The sequence below is a fragment of the Pocillopora damicornis genome, chromosome 3 (assembly GCF_964200805.1).
Source record: "Pocillopora damicornis chromosome 3, jaPocDami1.2, whole genome shotgun sequence".
In the NCBI taxonomy this organism is placed as follows: Eukaryota; Metazoa; Cnidaria; class Anthozoa; order Scleractinia; family Pocilloporidae; genus Pocillopora; species Pocillopora damicornis.
In genome coordinates, this window is record NC_142672.1 from 13858700 (window position 1) to 13871199 (window position 12500).

General features: G+C 42.6%; 2 protein-coding genes and 2 pseudogenes across 2 annotated transcripts; 2 read left to right on the top strand and 2 right to left on the bottom strand.

The window, feature by feature from the left end:
• The window catches only part of LOC149048314 (alpha-protein kinase 2-like), a 1695-nt pseudogene extending 1257 nt beyond the window's left edge, over positions 1-438 (bottom strand).
• LOC113664118 (uncharacterized) lies at positions 437-11964 on the top strand (annotated as a pseudogene).
• On the top strand, positions 5389-6489 carry LOC149048315 (uncharacterized). The gene has a single exon (XM_089199144.1). The coding sequence runs from the start codon at positions 5498-5500 to the stop codon at positions 6464-6466; it is 969 nt and encodes a 322-aa protein (XP_089055270.1). The 5' UTR covers positions 5389-5497; the 3' UTR covers positions 6467-6489.
• LOC149048316 (uncharacterized) lies at positions 6898-8742 on the bottom strand. The gene has a single exon (XM_089199143.1). The coding sequence runs from the start codon at positions 8711-8713 to the stop codon at positions 7145-7147; it is 1569 nt and encodes a 522-aa protein (XP_089055269.1). The 5' UTR covers positions 8714-8742; the 3' UTR covers positions 6898-7144.
• Positions 11965-12500: the final 536 nt, after the last annotated feature.

Genomic DNA, 12500 nt, shown 5'->3' on the forward strand with positions numbered 1-12500 from the left:
TGCACCTGCATTAAGCTCTTAAGTGTTGTCACATACCTTGTGCATCTGTTGCTTTTGTTCTTCCTCATCCTGATCATTTGATACTTCGGCATCGGACATTTTTATAAAGCGCACATAGAATACTTTGTGGTCTGGAATTCGACTCATCTTCTTACAAGAAGGCCCACGTTCGCCAGCTAAGACGTATCTTTATCGATTTGGGCAGCAAAGTACTCCTGGCAAGATTCTACTATGTTGTCGTAAGTTATATCATCGAATTCGAATGGGACAAATTCTCTTGGCCCAATCCTGGAGTACTTTTGCTGTTTTCCAGTGGCTTCGGAACTCATCCTCTGCAATTATTTCATCTTTCGCCTCTACAGATTCTCGTGCTGGTCGTTTCCCCTTAGTAGCTCTTTTTTGACGCTGCTTGTTTGCGAACTGCCTCCACTCCGCCATGTTGCAAGCTAACACGTGGTCGGCTCTGTTGCTGGTGAGTGCGCGTAGCATGATGGTAGTGGTAGCGCACTTTCACTTGCATTTTGAATTTCATTTGCAATTGACTATATTTCACTTTGAACTGTATTTTCATTTTAGTTCAACTTAAAAGTAAAGTCAAATCAAATTTAAAAGTAAAATGACCTCTATGTGCATCTAGTTAAGGAAAGACAGCCCAATCATTTTTCATCCCTGCGAAGTTATCATTCTTAACATCGGCAAAATACTTTAAATCAATATGGTTATGCATGATGCACAACAAGCTTATACCAAGAAAAACAAGCATGATCCTGAACCAGAAAGTTAAATTAAAAAAAAAAAAAAAGACAGCAAAATTTTGCTAACCTATTACTTTGCCACGCAGAAATCCACCACTACACGTCCTCTAAAAGAATCGCCATCTATAGTGTCAGCAACACATCTCGGGGAGTTGATCACGTTTTTTAAGGAATTAGATTCCAGAGTCGTTTCAGGTATGGATAACTGTTGTGCCAAATAATTTCAGATATATATTGTATTCATCAGCCGGAAGGTCCATATTGGAACTCAAGACGTAGTGCACAGTGTTTCCTAATACGGACCGATCTATGCGGTGAATAAAATGATTATTTTTCTATAAAACTGAACTAAATGCTTGCTGAGAGGACAAAGTTGATTTTGGGTTGTAATTGTGGCAAGATCCTCGATAAACTGAACAGTTCTTGAGCGAGTACATAATATTAAAAACAGATGTTACTCTGCGGTATCTATTGCAACTTTTACTCATCGAATTCCAGCCAGACGTAAGGATTTGTAGAATACCGCTTGCTCACCAACCAAGAAAAAAATGACTAATATTATCAAACAGTGGATTCCAGAGGGTGCGCTAACGTAAAGGGCGTAGCCACAATGGCTAATGGCTATTCCTTCTACTAACGATATTACATTCTCCCAAAATCTTCAGGGGAAAACTTTGGCGAACGCGAAACCAAGGAAAAGTTGCGTGCAGGTTCAGAAGAACCAATCGTGAATCCTGAGGCAGTGGAATTGTCTACGAAGGCGATTGGCATGGGCGCCACATCTCGGGTATATAAAGGTAAGTACCATTCATTAGGAAATGAAGTAGTAGAGGTGGCATGCAAGGAGTTCATGGTCTCATTCTCGGTAAAACAGAAGTTGAGAATGAAGAAAGAGATAGAGTGTCTAAAAAGACTGCGCCATCCTAACATACTTGCGCATTTCGGGGTCGACTTCACTCGCTCGCTGCTAGTAACAGAGTTGCTCGAAAAGGGAATCGAAATAGATGGAGAATTATATGAGATTCACAACGCCAGAGAGTTGTTGGATCTACAGGATGTAAAGCCCATTTCCTGGTCAACACGCTTACAAATTATGCGGGGAGTAGCGAGTGGTTTGTCATACCTGCATGAAAATAGGATCGTTCATTGTGATTTGAAAGCTGCAAATGTATTCATCGGTGACAATGGTCAAGATAGTTACCTTGTTAAACTTGGTGACTTTGGTACTGCTCTCTTCGATTTTGCACAATTTTCAGTTTCCGTCATGCCATCTGCATCTAACGCTGACTTGGTTATGTGCACAGCTGCGTACACCGCTCCGGAACTTCTTGAGAGGGCTTCTGGACCATCTTACGCCAGCGATATCTACAGCTTCGAAATGGTTATGACCGATCTTAGCTTGCCAAACCGATCAACTCCTTGGGAGGGAGAAGTAGCAAATTCTTCCATTATTTACGACTTTGTGCGCAGAGAAAGACCCACTGTAACTTTAGAAGATCTGAGTGGGTTAGAGTCTGAAAACGCAACAAAGTGGATGTCACTTCTCCAAGAATGTTGGCAACAGGATCCCTCGAAGAGACCGACAAGTGTTGAAGTGGATTTGAAGATTTCATCACTCCAACAGCAGGAATTAGGGGAAAACAGCTGCATTCGCTTCCAAGAATGGAAGTCGAAGAATCCAAACGTGCTGTTCACCTCCTTGAATACCCACCAAGGAATGGCAATTGAAGTCATAGACGAAGTTGTACGCAGTTTTGCATCCAAAGGAACTGCAATCCCGTCAGACCTAAATCAAGACTTAACAGAGAACCTCTATGTAAATGACAGAAGCAACGCGTGTGTTTTCCTTTGTTCTAAAATTGCAGACGATCTCTTGAAATGTTCGGAATTATGTGGGCAGGACAAGCATTTCATCATTGAACGTGTTTCCAGCGAAACAATAAGGACGCTCCCCAGGCACATCAATCCTTCCCAATCAATCAGTGAATTTGCCGCTGTTGACGAAGCACTCGCCGCGATGACCCTAAACCATGTCATATGTACTAGCTATAACACGACAGAACTTTTAGAGAAGCAGTCCTCGCAGTCACTTCAGGAGAAGAAGAATTATTTGAAAAGAGCTCATATCTCTGGAGCTGGCATCTAACAGTGACGGGAAGGCGTTCGCCATTTACCTATGTCCACCATTAGCTATCCTTATAGGAGTGATACGTTCCTCGTTTGTCATTGTGGATACTCATAAGGTACCGGAAGAGGCAGGTGGCACACAAAGTGGTTTGTTGGTGCAATTCGATTGTGAAGCTGATGAAATAGTCACTGATTTAGATAATATGGTTGATTGGATTTCTACGAGAATGGAAGTATCGATTCCAAACTATTCCACGCAACTGCATTCGTTAACCCTCCTTGAGGAAGCTGATCTTTGCATTGGCGCTTGCGATTTGGATGATAAAGAACTTTTAAACGCCAGCTTGGAATTCGAAAGAAATGAATCGCTACTTCCGTCTTCTGAAAGCACTGGAGAAATTTTCAGCAAAAATAAACCATCCCAGGGCCTCAAACAAGACCAGATAAAGATGACAAATGCCACTCTTCACTTGTCCATAACAGATGAGCAAAATTCTAAAAGTAGCCCAGAAGGAGAAGAAAATTTCCACGTTTCAGAGGTAAATACCGAAACCGAACAAAACGAATTAGTCACACGTGCATCTGAACCGTTGGACTGCGCAAGGACAAGTTGTTTAAACTACACACTACCCGAAGATCTTCCTGATGTGATCGAAGAAGACCTGATTGTTTGGAGGGGGCATTCGACCAGATTTGGCTTAAGTAAATTCGAAAATTTCCAGTTGCATGCCATTCAAAGCGTTTGTCTTGGACGAGATACAATAGTGGTGCAACCGACTGGCAGTGGCAAGAGTTTATGCTTTCAGTTGCCTTCTCTCATCGATCGTAAGAAGTTCGTTGTCGTCATAAGCCCTACCATATCGCTTATAAACTCACAAATTGAAGGGCTAAAGAGCCTTGGCATAGATGCGTTTTCGTTAGGAAGAGCAGCAGGAATTGAGTCACACCTTAATCACGAAAGAATATTTTCCGCAGACGGCAAGCGCTCCTTCCCGTCTGTTGTTTTCATGACCCCAGAGCATTTCGTCAATCGCGTTAAGTAAAATTTGGAGCAAAATAAGGATCATATCAAATTAATAGTCTTGGACGAAGTACACAAAATGTTTGATAGAAATTCTGATTTTCGATCAAGTTACGATTTCTTCAAGAATATCAAAGATACCTTTAGTGGAGTACCTGTGATGACATTAACTGCCACCCTGAGCCAGGAACAGTTACAAAGTCTTTGTAATGACTACTTAAGAAATCCTGTTTTGATCAAGGGATCAATCGACCGCAGCAACATCAAGTTGAACATCAAGCCCTGTTACACCAGTAAAGCAGAGGTCCGGTAAGAACGAAAAAGCTAGGTCAGCGGTTGACGTCTGATGCACATGTGCAACCGATATTAAAACTATAACAAAAGATGAATATGCAATACACCGAATGTAAATATGGCGGACCTCTCCGGCGGCCCAGGGCTAGTTGCGTGGAAGCGAGGCTAGTGAGGCCAGCCAGTGAGGCCAGCTTTTCCCTGTGTTTTGATCGTCACGAATGGCTGCTTCACGTGCGCTCACAGAAGACGATATTCCTGGAGCTTCTCTTCGAGGTAGATCGCCTGCCACGCTAAAAAATGAAGAACTTCGTTTCTGGCTGAAATGCAGGGGCAATACATTGAAAGGACTGAAAACAAAAGCACAATTAGTGAAAAGGTAGGATGCTCGTACTTCGACCGATTCGCGGAGATTTCGCGCCTCACTTGCCTTGATTGCAATTGTGGTAACCAAAGTTTAAAAACGATCTTATCTTCCCTTCTGTTTAGGGTTGAGGAATATATCAAAGAAGGTCGTGATCAAAATATAGTAGATCCGGATCCTGACTCCGTATATACAAAGCGCAAGGAATGCTTGGATAAAAACAAAGATGACAACTCCGGAATTGCCGCAACTCAGCATCCTTTGAGTTTCCCATCAGATGGCTGGTCTGCAGACATACGGCGGATGCCCTTTTTTACCCGCGCCGAAATGAATGACCACATTTCAAAGTCTGGAAAAAGAATTGATCCGACAAGTAAAGCCCATTCAGTGCCAACGAGTATTCGGAAAGCGACAACTTTTCTGAATGACGAATATTTGAAGGGTATCTCCGCAGCAAGCGATGACAACTACTTTTATTTCCGGTCTCACTGCTATCACAGTTTTCGGAAGAATGATGCCCCACACAACTAGAAAGTCGCATTGTGCAGTTTAAGTGGGGAAGTGAAACATGCTACATGTTCCTGCGTTGCTGGGAAGGTTGGTTTTTGTAACCATATATTAGCACTCTTGATGAAGATTTGCAAATTCTCATTATATGAATGTAAAACTGTCCATGAACTTGAAAACGAAGAAGACATGCAGCCAAAGCAAGCATGTACTTCCTCTTTACAGCGATGGCATAGGAAGGGAAGAGGAGACTCTATAAATCCACAACCAGCAATGGAGGTGCTTGTAGCATAGACCTACCTGGAGCAGCCCAGATCATCAGCTCGAGAACCTGGCGTCAGATGTACACTATATGAGGCAAGGAATAATATACGGGGGCAAAAGGCAGATGAAGAGAAACTATTGGCAACCTTGAAAGAATTGAACCCAAATATGGCCCTAGCACAGATTATGACCCCAAAGGCTGATTCTATTCCCTTAGTAGAAACCAAATTTGGCAGAAGTCCACAAGGCTCGTATGCTAGCTATCAACTTGCAGTGACCGAAGATAATTTCAAAGTGTTTTGTGACATCACGTCTATCCCAAGGGCAAACCCTGCCAACCATGGTGAGCATATTGTGACATATCCAAGATTTCCCCTATCAAGTCAGTCTAATGAACAGTTTGAGATACCTGCTGATCTTTCAGAAGCAGAAAAATCACTGTTAAAGGATCTGCAAGTTGATGAAGATAAACTGAATGGCATTGAAATTAAAACACGCAGCCAATCAGAGTGCCCTGAATGGAAGTTGGAAAGGAAATTCCGATTTACTGCCTCCAATTTTGGTCTTATACGGGACAGAAAAAGAAACCATGAATCTTTAGTACAAAATCTTATAAATCCAAAGCCTTTTTCATCAAGATATACTAATCATGGACTTAAATATGAGCCAATTGCCTTAGAACAATACCAAAAATATATGTCCTCTATTAACAAGTCAGTGAAGGTTTTTAACTCAGGACTTGTAATAAGTATGGATGCCCCATACTTGGGTGCATCACCAGATGGCAAGGTTATTGATCCTGGATGCTCTGATCAATTTGGTCTTTCTGAGGTCAAGTGCCCAGAAACCAAGTACTTAGTCACCCCACTGGATGCATGCTCTGATAGCAGCTTTTTCATGGAAGAAGTCGATGGAAAGCCTAAACTTAAACGCACCCATAAATACTATGTCCAAGTGCAAGGGCTGATGGGTGTGACCGGGGCAAAGTGGTGCGATTTCATCGTCTACACCAGTAAGGGAATGGGCATCGAGCGAATTCCATTTGACGTGCAATTTTGGAACAATTTAAAGGACACATTGAAACTGCATTATTTTAAACACTTCCTAGCTATAGCAGCTAGAGAACCAAGAGCATAAGGCAAAGTAACTGTTATTATAATATGCATGTTTACTACATAGTGAGCCCCTATTTGGGACATTTAAATATGAAAACAATTAACTACTGTTATAATATCATTAGGTTCATGAGGCTCTGGATTCTGGGGGGGGTGCTCCATGTATCATTGGGTTGAGAGGTGTGGCTCAGACACTCGAAATCTGACCATGTTTAAGAAGAGAAACTTTCCCACCCTGCAGACTTTCAGACAGAATGCTGATTTTGGTTCCCTGCTTAAGAAATTTAACCCAAAACAATCCCTAAAAGCCATACACAGGCTGGCTGCATGTCCACCATAAGCCCTAATGGAGCACCCCCCCATTCCCACCTTAGGTTTATATTTATGTGTTTCATGTAACATCATGGGTCTATAGTGTTTTGTTATTGTTCAGACATTGTGCAAATGCTAAACTTTTAGGTTAGCAGGACATTTAAGTGTTATAACTAGCCCTGCCGTCAAGTCAATTTTACTGTTGTGGTTCATATTTATTTTTGGTTTTGCATTTTTCAAACCAGTTTGATTTATGATTTTGTATGTTTCTAAATATCATGTTTTAAACACAAAAAGTGACAAAAACAAAACTGGTTTGAAAAATATTTTAACTAAAGATAAATGAAAACAACAACATTGGCTTAGTAAAACAATAAACATAAGCAGATCATGTGATATTAGATATGAGTGGATCCTGAGCGTTGCACAGGAAAGCACAAACAGTCCACATTTGGTTAACGACACTAAATAAACTCAGAGGAACAACTCCATTCCAAATTCGGAAGTTCTTTATCTTGTTGATGGCCCTTTCAACGTGTATCCGAAGACTTGCAATCTGCTGTGTCCTAACAACATCTTCGGCAGACATTTGAGCATCACTGCCTAAAAAGGGTGGGATATTCAGATCCACACCAAGGGGCAGGATGTCTTGTATCTGAAATTCCTTGTCTGCCATAACAGAGTCACCATCTTCAAAGGATTGGGACAAAAATCCACTCCGTAAAACAATTTTGCGGTCAGAGATGCTGCCGGTATAAAGTTGACTGCAAAATGTAATAGCTCCACTTGGTGCAATCCCGACAAGTCCTTTCAATGTCACATGGTTTTTGTATGAGCTGAAAAGTTCAGAGTTCAAAAGCAAACTGCTTGGCATTTCACAAAAGACCTCTGTGCAGTCAATAATGACTCGCGTTGAGAGAAATTTTTCTTTGAAATCTGCAGGCATAGTTGCCTGAACAACTGACTTAGGAGGCCAGATGCAAACCTGGCCAAATTTCAGATACATGAAATTAATCCATGGCACAAAAAGCCTGCTTATGGTGGACTGGGCAACACCATACAAGTGAGCTAAATGGCGCTCTGAAAAGCCTCTTCTCAGGCGGCATAAGACAATAAAAAATTCTTCAACTGGTTTGAGTTTTTGTGGGCGTCCTTTCTTTGCAGGTGAAATGTTTTCTTCATCATCAGAGTCCACATCATAAAAATCCTCTGGCACATCTTTTAAGGTGCTTCTTGGACGAATGTTTTCTCCATTTTCACCCGGGTTCAAAAAGTTAAATAAGGCGAGGAAAGTAGCATAATTTGGAAGGCCAGTATAAAAGTTGATGTCAGCGTCTGATGTAAAGCGTTCCAGAGAAAATTGTCGGGCCGAGATAGCCTCGTTCTGTTTCTCTACCTCGTCCAATTTCTTTTTTAGCTCAGTGTTTTCCTGTCGAAGTTTTAACACCTCCTCTTCCAGTTCCTCGATCTTTTTTGGCGCATTTAACTCCGAACAAGTATCGTTTGGCTCAGTATTTCGGTTAGAGGCAGTTGCCGTCGACTCGGAAAGTGATTCCGCTGTGATATCTGTTTCGCTCACTACATGTAACTCGGTGTGATCAGAGGAAGCAGACCTTGTTGCAAATAATTTCTTCTGAGGCAGAGGATGTCTTTCTGGAGGAGCTTTTCTTTTCCTTGGAGATGGAACTGACCACGAAAATCTGGTTGGAACGCCACCGGGAACCACATAAGCCCGTCCATTGAATGATTTTCTTAAATCTTCTCGCCTAAAATGAAGGGAACAAACTTTTGTTCCATCGACGATCTTAAAATCCTTTCCTTCTTCACGGCGAATTGCGTGAATCCACTGTTTTCTCCTCGTAGGAGTGCGTGGGAATTCAAAGAAAGAAACTTTCTCTCCTGTGGGCGTCTTCTTTCCTTTCTGATTGCATTCAGGGACACAACAACTCGTAACCATATTGAAAAGCGTAGAACAGAACGACTACAAAACACTTACTCGATGGACTCGAAGGACGCATTGTCAAAACAAACTCGAGGCCTCACTAGCCTCGCTTTCGCGCAACTAGACCCAGTCCTCCCAAGTGGTCCGCCATATTTGCATTTGGTGTATAGTGTACATGGATTTTCGAAACAATGTGAAGTTGATGACGTCATCACTAAAGACGATAATTGGAGAAGACAATGTGAGACCCTTTTATGGAAAAGGAATGACGCACAATGAGAAGAGGAAGACTGATTCTGACTTCAGAGCAAAGGATTTTCAAGTTCTGGTTGCCACTGAGTCGTATGAAGTTGGAACACAGTCCACACGTGGACAACATTTTCCGAGTCGGTTGTATGCGCAACCTAAGTGTTATCGTACAGGAATTTGGCAGAGCAGGACGAAGTGGTACCGACGCCGATGGATTTCTCCTCGTCAACGAATCCAAAGACGATCACCGATTGAATTTCTGGACACAAAGCTGCTCGAAGACTGAAGAAAAACGCATGAAAGATGAGTTTCTTGAATCATTGCGATGGATATACTCTATGTACTCTGGGAGATGCCTGAGAGATGTGTTAATCAGCAAGTTTGGAGAGGGCGAGTTGGAACTGCAATACAAAGATGCATGTTGTTCAAGTTGTGATATCAAAAGAAAAAGAGACTTCAACGCAAAGCAAGCGATCACCCTTCTTATACAGGCCATTATTGACTTTGGAAAACTAATAAAATATCAGAATGGTGTGAGAGAGGAAGAGTTAATCACATGGTTAAGAGGAAGTAAGAGAGATAAATTCTCCACACCAGAAATGCAGATGGTCATGGAAAAGTCTCGTTCCTATTCTGCTGGTTCGCAGCTGGCGGGGCTGAAATGTTCCTGTGATTGGTGGTCAAGAGTCTTACGACAGTCAGTAAATCTAGAGTATGTAGACATCAACTTCAACATAACTAGATGCGACTCGTTTAACAGGGTGTGGAGACAATACAAAGTTTCCAAGAAAGGTAAGGAATTTTTGCGCTGTCCGTGCGATGTACTTGTTTTAGATCCTGCGGTCAATCCTTTGAATGAGGAAACAAAAGAGAAAGCCGCCATAACTAACAAGAAAAGGAGTGGACGTGGACACCATCACTTACCAAAGTTAAAGGAGGCTTTGAAGCGTTCTGATACATGGCTCAAGCTGACAGACAAAGATCAATATGAATTTCCCGGATTCGAGACTGACCCACAGTCCTCACAGAAACCACTGGCCTACGTAGAAGATTGGCGCAAGTTGCCTTTTGCAGCCAGCACTCGGCCACATTTTATGACCAACCAATTATCAACCAATTATCAATAAGAGACTCACAAACAACAAGACACGACATAATCATAGAAGGTAAGAATACTTCTTGGAACGTGAGACGGGGACCTTGTGAAGGCGTGAAAACTTGTGCTGGCCCTGACTGTGACTATGTGGTCTCTAACAGACAAAAGATAAATCGCTGCATACGACACAGGGAAAATTATTCTCTGCTTTCATCTGGAGCATGTACTGCACATATGGTGTACATATGGCCTTGCAATGACGATGGAAGGCGATGGGTTGGTGTTGTACCGGGAACTGGACACAATCACAATAAACCAGCAACACACAACATGTCAAGCAAAGTGAAAGAGGACATCCAAAGAGTGGTTTCCGGTGACAGCTCCAAAAAGACTAAAGACATCATGAAGGGCCTTGGAATTGGTTATGTCCCGGCCGAAGCGAGTTCGCCTGCGGCAAATGCCGATCGTGTTAGAAAAGAGAGGAAGATAGCCCTTGGCAAATGGACGTCTGTTCACAGAGAGATACGCCCACTCGACGAGGTACTCCAGTTTGATAAAATTCGGAAAAAAGTGGAAAGCAACCAGTTGTATGGTGATTGCAGCGTGAATATCAGCGATAAAGTCAATCAGATGATGGGTCAATATCAGATGGAAGGGAGCGAGTACCTCTTTACTCCTTGCAGAAAGTATGCATTCTTCATGGCTCCATTTCAGTCTGCACTGTTGAGTACAGCAGAGGATTTATTCATGGACGTTACTTATACTGGTAATGACTTCTTCCCATACCTCCTAAACGTTGTTTCCTTTAACGACGAAACGTGCGTGTATAATGCCGTAGCAAGAGTTTTATGTAGTAGGCAAGAGAGTGAGACCTATGCTAAATCCATCACCACGATTTTTCAAAAAGTGACGGTTGATCATGCCCGCTTCGCGAATGGCAAGAATTTAAGATCTATCTTGGTTGACTTTGATGATGGACAATACAAAGGACTTCAACAGTGTCTGGGTGAAGACCTTTCCCTGAAAGTGATCAGGGGATGCACGGTTCACTGGCAGAGATCAGTTAACAGAGTCTGCAAACTAGTTTGCAGGAAAGATACTGAAGTTCGCATATTTAAAGCCCTAGCAAGCAAAATCGAAGACGAGAGCGAGAAGGAAAATGTTTTGTTGCTTTTCGACGTGGTCTCTGGCTCCAGTCAACTACAAGAAGCAAGGCAATTAGTTGGCAAGGAATTTGACACCGTGCACAACAAAGACTGGATAAGGCTAAATCATTGGAGTAAATGGTGGTGCCGTGTAAATCACCTGACAATGTTAACAAGGGCTTTTAAGGAAATGGATGACAAGGATTGGGAACAAGGACCTAGTACTACCAATCCTGTCGAGTCTTTAAACAGGCAGTCACTTCAGGAAGGTGGTATTATACTTCATGCCTTGATGGAGAACATTTACCTGGAAGATCGCCTCCACGCTGTGAAAAAAAGCACCTTGCAAAGAGAACGTCACAACATCCTACAAATCATCACCTGGAAAGCAGAAGGCCAAATGCACAAGTGAAGGCAAATGTGGTGACGAAGGTCCGCCAGATAAGCGCAGACATATACTAAGCAGTAAAAGGAAACCAAACGGAAGAGCCTTGATCAACCGTTTAATTGAAGTGGAATATGACGAGAAGGACAAATCAGGTGACGTTACAAAGTACTGGGGATGGTGTAAAGGACAAATCGTGGCCTACAGAAAACATGAAGGATACTTGGTTAATTTTGCCGATCGAATTGACAGCAATGGAAGAGTCATTGCAGGCTGGTCAGACTGGATCGAGGATTTGAACGAACCAATATGGCGGACAGCCATGTTTTCCGGAGCTCTCACGTTATTGCTCTTTTGCTCCTGGGTATCATTCTCAGCGCTGGAAGATTAAGTTTCGAGGACGGGTTTTGCTCCACTACAACGCCTAATCTGAAGTTCGGCATGCATGGTCAACCTGTGGAAGCGCTAACGGCATATTTCATTCTCGACCCAGCGTGGGACAACTGCCGCCATGATTCTAAAGTTTACCGGGTAAAAGGCTATCTAAGAGCCAGAGTGAGCGGATATCCCAACTCGGCTTCAACATTTCAAATATCTCGCTTAATTATTAGTGGAGATATCGCTGAAAATCCCGGACCAACTTCAAACAAACAAAGCTGTCCCAAGTGCTCAAGAACCATCGCTCAAAACCACAGAACGCTCACGTGCAACACTTGTGATCTCAAGTACCACATCAAGTGCGGTAATGTTACGCTCAAGGACTTCAAACTAATTCAGAGGACCGCAGCAATGATCTGGAAATGCCCTGTCTGTTTGCAAGACATTTCGCTTGATTTCAACGAGCTTCCTTTTGCTTCTCTGTCAGAAGAATCTTTTAACTCTACAGTGAGAACGGATCCACCTTACAACGAATCATCACAAACCGAC

Excerpts from the sequence above, each read along its gene's own strand:
- LOC149048315 (XM_089199144.1), top strand. The coding sequence starts at position 5,498 with ATGGCCCTAGCACAGATTATGACCCCAAAGGCTGATTCTATTCCCTTA.
- LOC149048316 (XM_089199143.1), bottom strand. The coding sequence starts at position 8,713 with ATGGTTACGAGTTGTTGTGTCCCTGAATGCAATCAGAAAGGAAAGAAG.